Consider the following 15455-nt stretch of genomic DNA (forward strand, 5'->3'; position numbering starts at 1 on the left):
TTATGACTTCTCAGCAGTGTGAAAACTCTTGTGTCTATTAAGCTGCAGTTTATACCTAAAACATTTCCCACACTCAGCACAAGAATAGGGCTTCACACCAGTGTGGGATCTCTCATGTGCATCAAGCTGTGATTTTTGCACAAAACATTTCCCACACTCAGCACAAAAATAGGGCTTCTCACCAGTGTGAGATCTCTCATGTCTAACAAGGTCTGCTTTGGATCCAAAACATTTTCCACACTCAGCACAAAAATAGGGCTTCTCTCCAGTGTGAGATCTCTCATGCTTGACTAGTTGTGATTTCCATACAAAACATTTCCCACACTCTGCACATGAATAAGGCGTCTCACCAGTGTGAGATCTCTCATGTGTGATCAGCCCCGGTTTGTGAGTGAAACATTTCCCACACTCTGCACATGAATAGAGCTTCTCACCAGTGTGAGATCTCTCATGTGTGACAAGCACAGATTTTTGCCCAAAACATTTCCCACACTCAGCACAAGCATAAGGCTTTTCACCAGTGTGAATTCTCTCATGTCTGACAATGTCTGTTTTGGATCCAAAACATTTTCCACACTCAGCACATGAATAGGGGCTTTCACCAGTGTGAAAACTCTTGTGTGTATTAAGCTGCAGTTTAAACCTAAAACATTTCCCACACTCAGCACATGAATATGGCTTCTCACCAGTGTGAAAGCTCTCGTGTTCAACAAGGTTTGATTTTTGTGCAAAACATTTTCCACACACAGCACATGAATAGGGCTTCTCACCAGTGTGAGATCTCTCATGCGTGACAAGCACTGATTTCTGCACAAAACATTTCCCACACTCTGCACATGAATAGCGTTTCTCACCAGTGTGAGATCTATTATGTTGGGTAAGGTGTGATTTCTGACCAAAACATTTCCCACACTCTGCGCATGAATAGGGCTTCTCACTAGTGTGAGATCTCTCATGTCTGACAAGCTGTGATTTCCATACATAACATTTCCCACACGTGGAACAGGAATAAGACCCTCCAGCAGGAGGAGAGCTGTGCTGGGTATGAGGCCCCTCAGGGTTAGACAGGTGAGGGGAGTCTGAGTGAATATTTGGGGTCACCAGGATATCTGCAGGAGACTCTTGTCCAGTGACATCATCATCCGTTGTACAGTCTGTGGATACAGAGAGACGAGTCTCTGAGAGGTTCCTGATGCCGGGACTCCACCCTGCAAATAGAGAAACATCATCACTTCCTGTTAGAGAATTCTGAGGGGAGGAGCAATTATTATTAAGGAGGGTCAGTGAGCTGCTGATAATTCCAAGTTGGTGTAAAGTTTATGCTGATTGAAAATGGACCAGATGCAGCAGGTGCATACATTTACATACAATTTGCACCATCTCAGAGATATTGGCATGTCACTGACCATCATCAGTTATCAGCCTGACAGAGAACTGCAGAAGGTTGCGCTCATTACAGGCGGCCAATCACATGACAATAACTTTGCCTTGCATGTAGATTTTATTAGCTAGGAATTCAGCCAATCAAATGCATTTCCTGACAAAACTGATTATCTGCATGCAATTTGCATTATATTTGCATACAAGTCAGAGTTATTTGCATGTCATTGGCCCTCCCTACAGCTAAAGCATTGGCCATACATGGAAAGCAGTGTACTAGTTGAGAGTTCTGCCTCTGACTCAGGAGACCTGGGTTTAAATCTCGGCTCTTCCTGTTCAGTAAGCCAGCACCTATCGAGTAGGAGACCTTGGGCAAGACTCCCTAACACTGCTACTGCCTATAGAGTGCCCCCTAGTGGCTGCAGCTCTGAAGCTTTAAGTCCACCAGAAGAAAAGCACAATCAGTGTTCTCCCCAGAATTTGTTTTCCAGCCGGGTGGCATGAAAAATTAGCGGGGTGGGGGGTGACGGGGGAATGCAGGTCCGGCACAACTCTGCCTACAGCATGGGAGGAGTAGGAAGAGGTGAGCTGATGACAGCTGGGTGGTCACCAAAATTAGCCGGGTGGAGCGTCCGGCTAAAAGAGCCTGGGGGAACACTGAATATTAATGTTTGGTGTCTAGGCTTGTCTAAATTGTAGAGCTTGGTGACACATTGGAAGCAATGTGTCAGGGCTCGTTCACTAGAGGCGCTTTTGGACTTTAACCACTTAAAGGGACTCCGAGCTCTAACTAAAATCAAAATCGGAACTTACCTGGGGCTTTCTCCAGCCCACCGTAGGTCAGGAGGTACCTCGGCGTCCATCTGGCTCTTCTCCCAGGGCCTGGTCAGAAATGGCTCCCCGGCGGCTCCCGGCGACACTGGGCCCGAGTGTCGGGCTCCTCTTCCTGAAAGGTGACGTCAGTCATCACCACGCCGGCCGCCTCGCGTCATCATGGCGGCTGGCGTCACAGTACGTCGCATGCGCGATTAAACCGTGCATGCGCCGTACTGTCACGCCGGCCTCCGTGATGACGACTGGTCAGGAAGAGGAGCCCGACACTCGGGCCCAGTGTCGCCGGGGGCCGCTGGGGAGCCATTTCTGACCAGGCCCTGGGAGAAGAGCCAGATGGACGCCGAGGTACCTCCCAACCTACGGTGGGCTGGAGAAAGCCCCAGGTAAGTTCCGATTTTCATTTTGATTAGAGCTCGGAGTCCCTTTAAGCCCACAGGGTTGTTTATTTTTTGCATCTGAGCAACCTTCACCTCCCATTCATTTGCCAATAACTTTATCACTACTCATCACAATTAATTGATCTATATGTTTTTTTTCCGCCACCAATTAGGCTTTCTGTGGGTGATACATTTTGCTAAAAATTAATTTATTCTACATCCATTTTAACAGGAATATTAAGAAAGAAATGTAAAAAAAATCATTATTTCTCAGTTTTTGGCCATTATAGTTTGAAATTAATACATGCTACCGTAATTAAAACCCACGTATTTTATTTGCCCATTTGGCCCGCTTATTACAACATTTAAATTATGTCCCTATCACAATGTATTACGCCGATATTTTATTTGGAAACAAAGGTGCATTTTTTCAATTTGCGTCCATCACTATTTACAAGCCAATAATTTAAAAAATATATTAATATACTCCTTTGACATGCATATTTAAAAAGTTCAGACTGTTATGTAACTATTTATGTTTTTTTTTTTTTTTTTTTTTAATGGTATTTTTTTTTTATTAAACATTTTATTTGGGTAATTTTTGGTGTGGGAGGTACATAGCTAATGTTGGTGTATTTTTACTATTTGGCCACAAGATGGCCACAGTCATAAAGTCCTGGAAGCGTACGATCACACTTCCAGGAAGCATTAGGAGGACGGGAAACATCTTGTAACTCAGAAAAACTGCAGCCTTTGATAAGAGGCTGTCGGTTTTTCAGCGGGGGGCTTCGATGAATGAATGGGATCTATAATCCCATTCATTGATCGCTGGGCTAACGGCCGGTGGCGGGAGCATGCGCGTCCCGCGGGAGTGCGCGCAGCCTATCTGGACGAGAATGTTCATCCAGATAGGCTTAAGTGGATAAGCACTGACAATTTTTCAAAAGCGCCTCAAAAGTGGCTACACCATGCTTTCAGTGTAGTTCATATTAGGCTGTTCCGTGTGCTGTCAGTTGACATAAGCGATGAATGGATCATTTTCATGGCGATATGCCCTGAATGGAAGATAAAAGAAAAACGCAAAACACTCACAAAATCCCTTTATGCAGCGACTGCGTGAGCGTTTTTAAGAATAAATACATTGTATTTCTTCTTTTCCGGATCAAAGAGTTCACTTCCCGACTTGCATCAGGGAGTCAATTAAAAAAACGCTCTTGAATAGCGCTTTGAAAAACGCTTAGCAAAAACGCCAAGCGCACAGAATTCGTCAGAAATCACAAAACAAAAACGCGTAAAAAAAGTCCAACGCGAACGGCCACGCTGTCGGAACGCAATGGGAACAGGGCCTTACTCCTGTGACAACAGACCTCTAGGTACTTATAGCAAGAAATCTGTGTTATGTTTGTAGAGCAATGTGGTGTCACTTACACATTCTTATTACCATTGTATCCTCGTGTCACTCATATGCCCCTGGTAATGTCCCTTTATCTCTCTCTTGTCCCCAATTGTGCAAATAAAGATATTGTGACGTTACATAACACTAATTATAGGAGCTGCGAGGTGGAGGAATTCTCCATTTATGTCACAGAGATCCCAAACCACTAATACTTCTGTAGCTGGATATACATACATATATATATATGCTCATATACATAAGTCTCCCCTACCGTGACCAATCTGTGTACAGTAATGTACACTGACCGTTATCAGCTTATTACAGGCAGGTAACACTAAGTCACCCCTACTGTGACCAATCTGTGTACAGTAATGTACAGTGACCATTATCAGCTTATTACAGACCAGTAACACTAAGTCACCCCCTACTGTGACCAATCTGTGTACAGTAATGTACAGTGACCATTATCAGCTTATTACAGGCCAGTAACACTAAGTCCCCCCTACTGTGACCAATCTGTGTACAGTAATGTACAGTGACCATTATCAGCTTATTACAGGCCGGTAACACTAAGTCACCCCTACTGTGACCAATCTGTGTACAGTAATGTACAGTGACCATTATCAGCTTATTACAGGCCAGTAACACTAAGTCACCCCTACTGTGACCAATCTGTGTACAGTAATGTACAGTGACCATTACCAGCTTATTACAGGCCGGTAACACTAAGTCACCCCTACTGTGACCAATCTGTGTACAGTAATGTACAGTGACCATTATCAGCTTATTACAGGCCGGTAACACTAAGTCACCTCCTACTGTGACCAATCTGTGTACAGTAATGTACAGTGACCATTATCAGCTTATTACAGGCCAGTAACACTAAGTCACCACTACTGTGACCAATCTGTGTACAGTAATGTACAGTGATCATTATCAGCTTATTACAGGCCAGTAACACTATGTCACCAATACTGTGACCAATCTGTGTACAGTAATGTACAGTGACCATTATCAGCTTATTACAGGCCAGTAACACTATGTCACCAATACTGTGACCAATCTGTGTACAGTAATGTACAGTGACCATTATCAGCTAATTACAGGCCGGTAACACTAAGTCACCCCCTACTGTGACCAATCTGTGTACAGTAATGTACAGTGACCATTATCAGCTTATTACAGGCCGGTAACACTAAGTCACCCCCTACTGTGACCAATCTGTGTACAGTAATGTACAGTGATCATTATCAGCTTATTACAGGCCATTAAAACTAAATACAGCCATACATCTAGCAAGGATGGGCAGATTCAACCAAAAGACTAATCTCTCACACAGTCATACCAGCAATGAAGATACACATTTATTTCATATGAACTCCTGATTACTCACCTGTTCTGCCCTCTGTAACATTGTCCTCCTCTTTAATTGTCACCATCATGACACCCTCCACCATAGGCTGCTGATCACTCCTCACATACGTCTCTTCTTCTTCCTCTTTACTTGTCCTCATCATGTCACCCTCCTCCATAGACAGCTGATCACTCCTCACATATGTCTCTTCTTCTTCTCCTTTAATTGTCACCATCACGTCACCCTCCTCCATAGACTGCTGATCACTCCTCACCAACGTCTCTTCTTCTTCCTTTTTATAGGTCCTCATCATGTCTCCCTCCTCCATAGACTGCTGATCACTCCTCACATACGTCTCTTCTTCTTCCTCCTTAACCACAGGAGCACTTACAAGTATCAGTTCTCCATCCTAAGTTCACAAAATGAGAGCTAATGTGAATTGTGAACACAGATAACAGCATATGCAGAAGGTAAAATGTAATACAGTCTGGAGTTTCTGGAGACCCTCAGTCCCACCTACCTGATAATGGTGGAGGGTGGTGTGACCTTGCTGTGGACAATTCTGGGAATAAAGAGGACCTGTACATCTCTCTGGTGGGTTTCTGTTACTGGATACATCTGCAGGAAACACACACACTGACTGAATACATTGTCTCTATGTGATTATCAGATGATGGGGGATCTAGGTGGGCAATCCCAGGAATAAAGAGGACCTGTACATCTCTCTGGTGGGTTTCTGTTACTGGATACATCTGTAGGAAACACACACACTGACTGAATACATTGTCTCTATGTGTTTATCAGAGGATGGGGGATCTAGGTGGACAAACCTGGGAATAAAGAGGACCTGTACATCTCTCTGATGGATTTCTATTACTGGATACATCTGTAGGAAACACACACACTGACTGAATACATTGTCTCTATATGTTTTTTAGATGATGGGAGATCTAGGTGGACAATCCTGGGAATAAAGAGGACCTGTACATCTCTCTGGTGGGTTTCTGTTACTGGATACATCTGTAGGAGACACACACTGACTGAATACATTGTCTCTATGTGTTTATCAGATGATGGGGGATCTAGGTGGACAATGCTGGGAATAAAGAGGACCTGTACATCTCTCTGGTGGGTTTCTATTACTGGATACATCTCTAGGAAACACACACCCTGACTGAATACATTGTCTCTATATGTTTATCAGATGATGGGGGATCTAGGTGGACAATCCCGGGAATAAAGAGGACCTGTACATGTATCTGGTGGGTTTCTGTTAGTGGAGACATCTGTAGGAAACACACACACTGACTGAATACATTGTCTCTATGTGTTTATCAGATGATGGAGGATCTAGGTGGACAATCCTGGGAATAAAGAGGACCTGTACATCTCTCTGGTGGGTTTCTGTTACTGGATACATCTGTAGGAAACACACACACTGACTGAATACATTGTCTCTATGTGTTTATCAGATGATGGGGGATCTAGGTGGACAATCCCGGGAATAAAGAGGACCTGTACATGTATCTGGTGGGTTTCTGTTAGTGGAGACATCTGTAGGAAACACACACACTGACTGAATACATTGTCTCTATGTGATTATCAGATTATGGGGGATCTAGGTGGACAATCCCGGGAATAAAGAGGACCTGTACATGTCTCTGGTGGGTTTCTGTTAGTGGATACATCTGTAGAAAACACACACACTGACTGAATACATTGTCTCTATGTGATTATCACATGATGGAGGATCTAGGTGGACAATCCTGGGAATAAAGAGGACCTGTACATCTCTCTGGTGGGTTTCTGTTACTGGATACATCTGTAAAAAACACACACACAGACTGAGTACATTGTCTCTATTTTTTATTAGACTGTCAGATTCCTTGTTATAACACACTCAAAACCTGTCTTCTATTTTCTTTTTAGTGAACTCTAATGATTTATATAATCCTGGCAAAAGATATGTATACATGTAAAGAATTATTGTCAGTTATATGCTAGCAATAGTTATCCATTATACAAGAGCAAATAGCTTCATTTCAAATGTATTCTGAAAAGCTTGCTAAGAGGATTTGTTTACAATGGATTCTGGAGACGTAGATAATAGTTTGAGACAAGCAAGGTCACCATGTCTTTCTATATTTTGGGAATTATGCTGGGTATACACGGTGCGTTCCCGCACTCGATGCGCCGCTCGATTTCCGTCGATTCGTTTATTTCCGACATGTCCGATTCGCGTTTCGATGGATCGTTAGGTCGATTTGCAATACTGTACATGGCAATTGACCTAAAAACGGAAAATGCACTCGGAAATGCTCGGAAATAATCGAATCGTCGGGTATGGAGCGGTGCATCGAGTGCGGGAACGCACTGTGTGCTGAAATTAGTGACAGCAGAAAAACTCAAACGATAACTTAAACTTAAAATGTCAGATTGATAAAGCATTTTTAATCAAAATATTATACTTTATATTACGCTGCCACCTGGCAGTTTTATAATCTTTATTAAATTAATATATAATATTAATATGTTTAATACTAATTTATAAAACAAATAAAATAATGGTTTTCCTATTATTCAAAAATGTTTAAATATTGACACCTGCCAGTGGAAGTTATTAAAAGAGAATTTGTACTGTCCGATTTGTACAATAAAAAATTGAGTCACTGTGATCTCCTGGGACCCTCTTGGCTGTTTCTGCCGCTCCCCGCCGCAATCCTGATTTTTAATTGCCAGTTTTAGGCAGTGTTTACAAACAAAAAACATGGCCGCTAACCAGGAAGTGATGTACTGGTTGCAAAATTATTCGGCCCCATTGAAGTTTTCCACATTTTGTCATATTACTGCCACAAACATGAATCAATTTTATTGGAATTCCACATGAAAAACCAATACAAAGTGGTGTACACGTGAGAAGTGGAACGAAAATCATACATGATTCCAAACATTTTTTACAAATAAATAACTGCAAAGTGGTGTGTGCATAATTATTCGGCCCCCTTTGATCTGAGTGCAGTCAGTTGCCTACAGACATTGCCTGATGAGTGCTAATGACTAAATAGAGTGCACCTGTGTGTAATCTAATGTCAGTACAAATACAGCTGCTCTGTGAGGGCCTCAGAGGTTGTCTAAGAGAATATTGGGAGCAACAACACCATGAAGTCCAAAGAACACACAAGACAGGTCCAAGACAGGTCAGGGATCAAGTTATTGAGAAATTTAAAGCAGGCTTAGGCTACAAAAAGATTTCCAAAGCCTTGAACATCCCACGGAGCACTGTTCAAGTGATCATTCCAAAATGGAAGGAGTATGGCAAAACTGTAAACCTACCAAGACAAGGCCATCCACCTAAAATCACAGGCCAAACAAGGAGAGAACTGATCAGAAATGCAGTCAAGAGGCCCATGGTGACTCTGGACGAGCTGCAGAGATCTACAGCTCAGGTGGGAGACTCTGTCCACAGGACAACTATTAGTCATGCACTGTACAAAGTTGGCCTTTATGGAATAGTGGCAAGAAGAAAGGCATTGTTAACAGAAAGCATAAGAAGTCCCATTTGCAGTTTGCCACAAGCCATGTGGGGGACACAGCAAATATGTGGAAGAAAGTGCTCTGGTCAGATGAGACCAAAATGGAACTTTTTGGCCAAAATGCAAAATGCTATGTGTGGCAGAAAACTAACACTGCACATCACTCTGAACACACCATCCCTACTGTCAAATATGGTGGTGGCAGTATTATGCTTGGGGGGTACATCTCTTCAGCAGGGACAGGGAAGCTGGTCAGAGTTGATGGGAAGATGGATGGAGCCAAATACAGGGCAAACTTGGAAGAAAACCTCTTGGAGACTGCAAAAGACTTGAGACTGGGGCAGAGGTTCAGCTTCCAGCAGGACAATGACCCTAAACATAAAGCCAGGGCAACAATGGAATGGTTTAAAATAAAACATATCTATGTGTTAGAATGAGCCAGTCAAAGTCCAGATCTAAATCCAATCGAGAATCTGTGGCAAGATCTGAAAACTGCTGTTCACAAACGCTGTCCATCTAATCTGACTGAGCTGGAGCTGTTTTGCAAAGAAGAATGGGCAAGGATTTCAGTCTCTAGATGTGCAAAGCTGGTAGAGACATACCCTAAAAGACTGGCAGCTGTAATTGCAGCAAAAGGTGGTTCTACAAAGTATTGACTCAGGGGGCTGAATAATTACGCACACCCCACTTTGCAGTTATTTATTTGTAAAAAATGTTTGGAATCATGTATGATTTTCGATCCACTTCTCACGTGTACACCACTTTGTATTGGTCTTTCATGTGGAATTCCAATAAAATTGATGCATGTTTGTGGCAGTAATGTGACAAAATGTGGAAAACTTCAAGGGGGCTGAATACTTTTGCAACCCACTGTGTGTGTGTGTGTGTATATATATATATATATATAGTCTGGGGACCTCCAGCGCTGCGTGCATGCTTTGCATAGAATTGCATAAAAAAAATTTGGTTTGTGCTGCTTACCCCTTGGTAATTTATTTATAATTTTCCCCTGTGAGCCTGCATGACCACGCCCACCTCTAGCACAGTTAAGTATATAAATGAGTGCATTGCACACGTTCAGAGAGTTCGTTTGGTAGCTAGGTGAAGGGTGAGGTGTTTTTAATTTCCTTTTTTTCCCATCTAGTTGACATTTTAGGGTTTTTGGTTTAGTTCCCACTAGACTGCTTATAAAAACTGGCATTTTGCATGGTAGAGTAGGACTCACCAGATTGGGGACACTTTGGCGCAGTTGGTGAGCTTAAGCGCGTTAAAGCGTAACCAAGAGCCCCTGTCACTGTTTTCCTGTTGTGTGCTGCAGCCCCTCTGTACATATATATATATATATATATATATATATATATATATATATATATATATATATATATATAATATGTTACAGTATACTACAAGTTTTTACCTGTACTATCTGCACTATCTGCACTCCAGTCTGCCAGCAGCTCGACCCTCCCCCCCCTCCTCCTTAGCCTCAAAACTGTCCGTGAGGAATACGCAAAGCACACACTGTTTGGGGGCATGCATAACTTGTCCCTATCACAGCAGAGGCAGCACATTCCTCCCTGGGTCGACAAAGCTTGACAAAGAAAAGAACAGAGAGAGTGCAACTAGAAAAGGCTGCAGTAACACAGACCACATTAGAACAGGTATAGGAACTTATAGGGTAAAAGAAATAAGGCTGAACATTTTGTTACAGAGTCTAGTTAGGAATTTTTTTGCATAAGAAAGACAAGTACAGTGTATAGAAAATGGCTCTAAACTATTAAGTTATCATATGCAATTATATCTTATATGATTAATTGTTTTAAGAAGAATTACATAATCAGTGCTATATTCAAATGAGTAAATGAGTATATTGTTTCAAGCCCTGCATACGTCAATAAGCAAAGATGGCTTCTGCAAAAGAACAGAAACATTCCAAGCTAATCAGTACAGAGACATAATATCAGAAGTGCGTCATGAAAGACAGATAGAATGAAATTTGTTTAATATTTTAAAAGTCCCAATGTCTGGGGCAATTAATCAGCAGGTCAAGATAGCTGCTGACATCCAGTTTTAATAAACTGCGTCAAGCAGACCGGATAAGCAAATGTCAGTATGTGTAAATATCCCAAACTGCGTCAATTCCCACAGATAACTTAAATAAGGAATTTGTAAACAAAATAGATTATGACCTAGGTATGAAAAACATGATAAAGATAGACGCACAGAAATTTCCACCAATCAGAAGTAAAGATTGAGGGATATTCCAAATGAAGCAGCCATATTGAATACAGTGAGTATAAAAATAGGTGGTTTCAGAGCTATTCAGAGACATCCAGACTGAATCTCTCCTGAAAGACACCAGCTACAAGCCAGAAGCTGCCTTCCCACACGTGGCTCTAGATGCTGAAGAGATGGCAGAGAAGGGGTAATATGCTTCTTATTCTGGTGATTGACTTTATTCATTTTTCAGCATAAAGTTCTGCTAAACGTCATTTTTTTCAAGAAGATTACTGTAAGTTTTTATAGAGCTACTAGATATAGAGAAGACTATTTTTGATCCTATTCTATATAATACAACTGTTAACACTCTTTTTTGAATGTACTTTAAAGACTGATGATCGCTTGGCTATGGCCTGATGGGATGGAATACTGTCAGAAGGAAACACTACTTGGAACTGTTCATATTTTGTATATCTGCTGTAATGATAAGCAAATACAATTTTTTATATTAAATCAAATACTGAGTGCCCTGATTCATTTCAAGGTATTCTGTCAATCTATAATTACTGTTATAGAGGGTTCAGACCCGCTATGCTGAATTTATGTGATAACAATGCTTTAGAGGCTAGACCTTTACAGAGACAGCGATCATGCAAAAGGCAAGAACCACTCAGGTCCATCCATAATATTCTCTCCTTTAAATTAAATGAAAGTCTCCTCTTACCCAGTGATGTGAGGGGTGGCTGATTCTCCATCATGCCGTCCTTGTAGAGGTCCTGGTGTCCTTCTATATACTGCCCCTCCTCCATGGAGAAATAGATGAGACAATGAGCCTCCTTATAGGAACCTGACACACAGAATGATACAGTCACCACCATACAAATCACTGGCTGTCACTGGATACTGTCCCATAATTCCTGGTAATGCTCAACTCACCCCGACAGCAGATCAGTGAGGATGTTGTGGGCTTCTCGTGTCTCTCAGATATCAGGGGGTGAGGTGGGGGCACCGCGATGGTCACCAGACTTCACAGAAGGAACACTCTGTATGGAGAGACTGAAGGTAAGGTCATGTGACACTCCCAGAATCCTCCTCACCTCTCCAGTCATGTGACACTCCCAGAATCCTCCTCACCTCTCCAGTCATGTGACACTCCCAGAATCCTCCTCACCTCTCCAGTCATGTGCCACTCCCAGAAACCTCCTCATGTCTCCAGTCATGTGACACTCCCAGAATCCTCCTCACCTCTCCAGTCATGTGACACTCCCAGAACCCTCCTCACGTCTCCAGTCATGTGACACTCCCAGAATCCTCCTCACCTCTCCAGTCATGTGACACTCCCAGAATCCTCCTCATGTCTCCAGTCATGTGACACTCCCACAATCCTCCTCACCTCTCCAGTCATGTGACACTCCCAGAACCCTCCTCACCTCTCCAGTCATGTGACACTCCCAGAATCCTCCTCATGTCTCCAGTCATGTGACACTCCCACAATCTTCCTCACCTCTCCAGTCATGTGACACTCCCAGAACCCTCCTCACCTCTCCAGTCATGTGACACTCCCAGAATCCTCCTCACCTCTCCAGTCATGTGACACTCTCTCACCTCAATACCTGTCTTCTACTCCAACACTCAAGCACCTGTCCTCCACTCCCCACCATGTGCTCCTCCATCACCTTTATATCTGTCCAACCCCACCACAATACCTGCCCACCTCTGCTCCAATATGTGCCCCTCCCTCACCCCAATACCTCCACTCCTATGTGCTCTTCCCCCAACCAATACCTGTCCTCCCCTCCCCACTATGTGCTCCTCCCTCCCCCCAATACCTGTCCTCCCCTCCCCCACTATGTGCTCCTCCCTCACCCCAATACCTCTCCTCCCCTTCCCCACTATGTGCTCCTCCCTCACCCCAATACCTGTCATCCCCTCCCCCACTATGTGCTCCTCCCTCGCCCCTATACCTGTCCTCTCCTCCCCACTATGTGCTCCTCCCTCACCCCAATACCTGTCCTCCCCTCCCCCCACTATGTGCTCCTCCCTCACCCCAATACCTGTCCCCCTCCCCCACTATGTGCTCCTCCCCCTCCCCTGTTCTCCCCTCCCCCACTATGTGCTCCTCCCACACCCCAATTCCTGTCCTCCCCTCGTGTTTATTTGAAATAAAATTATTTTCTGTGTTTACTTTTCTATTTTTTATTCATAGTTGATATATTTACCTTATAAACTTTCCGCTCACCTCCTCAGTCGGCAGCCCGAGCTAATCTCTGAGCTACTTCCGGTCTCGCCTAATTATTTTCTTTTTTCTTCATCATTTCCTGTTTCTTCCTTCCAGCTCGTGGTTATGACGTTGCCATCTTGTGGTCAGTCAGCTAACTGCAGCCTTAATACAGAATAGGAATAGAGCGCAGTCGGAGAGTATCGGGGAAAATGATAATGGCGAGATATTATTATTTATTAATATTATGTATTTATATAGCGCCACATCTTCCGCAGCACTGTACAGAGAATATTGTCTTGTCACTGACTGTCCTCAGAGGAGCTCACAATCTAACCCCTGCTATAATTCTATGTCCAGTGGCGTAGCTAAGGAGCTGTGGGCCCCGATGCAAGTTTTACAATGGGGCCCCTCAGGCACTCTATACATAACCATTGATATGGCGCACCAAAACCTGACAATGGCAACTACAGTGTCAGAGGTGCAAGAAGGGGATGGGGAAGAGCTTGTTAATGTTTACCACTACTCAATGTATATATAGAAGTGATTATTATGAGCACAGGACCAATAGAGAGCTAATACTGTAGTTGAGGGAGGGCCCTTCGGGGCCCCGATGCGGTCGCTACCGCTGCACCCCCTATTGCTACGCCCCTGTCTAGGTCTATGTATGTATTGTGTAGTGTATTTTATGTATCGTAGTCTAGGGCCAATTTAGGAGTAAGCCAATTAACTTATCTGTATGTTTTTGGGGCGTGGGAGGAAACATGAGTGCCCAGAGGAAACCCATGGAGACATGGGGAGAACATATACAGGCGGGACCAATATAATGTGGTCGTGGCCAGGATTTTAGAAGTATTTCCCCAAACGCATTTATTTATATAAAACCTTCACCGTCTGTGGTGCTGTACAGTGCTGCAGAAGATGTCAGTGCTATATAAATACAGAATAATAATATGGTAGGACATTAGACTATGACTATGGCAGGATTAGATAGTGAAATCCTCTGAGGACAGTGAAAGGACTGTGTACTCTGTAAAGTGCTGCAGAAGACGTCAGCACTATATAAATACATACTACACTCACAAAAGATTTTGCTTGTGTTGCAAAGCGCTCTTAAAGTAAACCAGAGATCTTGTAAAGATTTGATACTTACCCGGGGCTTCCTCCCGCCCCATAAATATGTCCGAGTCCCACGCCGTCCTCCCGCAGTCTGCCGTTCAGCTGTGATCAGCCCCGGTAACTGGCTCAGCCGCGTCAGTCCAGGTCTCCTGCGCATGTGTGGGAGCTCCGCAGTGCCACGCATGCGCTGAAGACCCAGACTGGACCAGACTGAGTCAGTTACCAGGCTGATCATGGCTGAACGGCAGACCGCGGGAGGATGGCGTGGGACTTAGACGTGTTTATGGGGCGGGTGAAAGCCCCGGGTAAGTATCAAATCTTTACTTTACAAGATCTCAGCTTTACTTTAAACCAAGTTACGCTCAATCCAAGGTTTTGTTGTAATAATATGGTAGGACATTAGACTATGACTATGGTAGGATTAGAGTGTGAGCTCCTCTGAGGACAGTCAGTGACATGACTATGTACTCTGTAATGTGCTGCAGAAGATGTCAGTGCTATATAAATACATAGTAATAATATGGAAGGACATTAGACTAGGACTATGGTAGGATTAGATTGTGAGCTCCTCTGAGGACAGTCAGTGACATGACTATGTACTCTGTACAGTGCTGCAGAAGATGTCAGTGCTATATAAATACATAATAATAATATGGTAGGACATTAGACTATGACTATGGTAGGATTAGAGTCTGAGCTCCTCTGAGGACAGTCAGTAACATGACTATGTACTCTGTAAAGCGCTGCAGAAGATGTCAGCGCTATATAAATACATAATAATAATATGGTAGGGCATTAGACTATGACTATGGTAGGATTAGAGTGTGAGCTCCTCTGAGGACAGTCAGTGACATGACTATGTACTCTGTAAAGAGATGCAGAAGATGTCAGTGCTATATAAATACATAATAATAAAATGCTAGGACATTAGACTATGACTATGTTAGGATTAGATTGTCAGCTCCTCTGTTATATTCAATACAAACAGCTGCATTGAATCAAATACAATATAAAAAGGCTGGCA

The 15455-nt window shown here is 43.2% G+C and overlaps 1 protein-coding gene across 1 annotated transcript; it reads right to left on the reverse strand.

The window, feature by feature from the left end:
* Positions 1 to 14487, reverse strand: LOC137537270 (oocyte zinc finger protein XlCOF22-like). Its single transcript, XM_068259354.1, has 6 exons — positions 14466 to 14487; positions 11819 to 11941; positions 5862 to 5959; positions 5424 to 5750; positions 544 to 966; positions 1 to 447 (listed from the first exon to the last, which is right to left on the reverse strand). Exons 1-6 carry the CDS (start codon positions 14485 to 14487, stop codon positions 1 to 3), a joined length of 1440 nt encoding a protein of 479 aa, XP_068115455.1.
* Between the last annotated feature and the right edge of the window lie 968 nt (positions 14488 to 15455).

The sequence above is a fragment of the Hyperolius riggenbachi genome, chromosome 10 (genome assembly GCF_040937935.1).
Source record: "Hyperolius riggenbachi isolate aHypRig1 chromosome 10, aHypRig1.pri, whole genome shotgun sequence".
Classification (NCBI taxonomy): Eukaryota; Metazoa; Chordata; class Amphibia; order Anura; family Hyperoliidae; genus Hyperolius; species Hyperolius riggenbachi.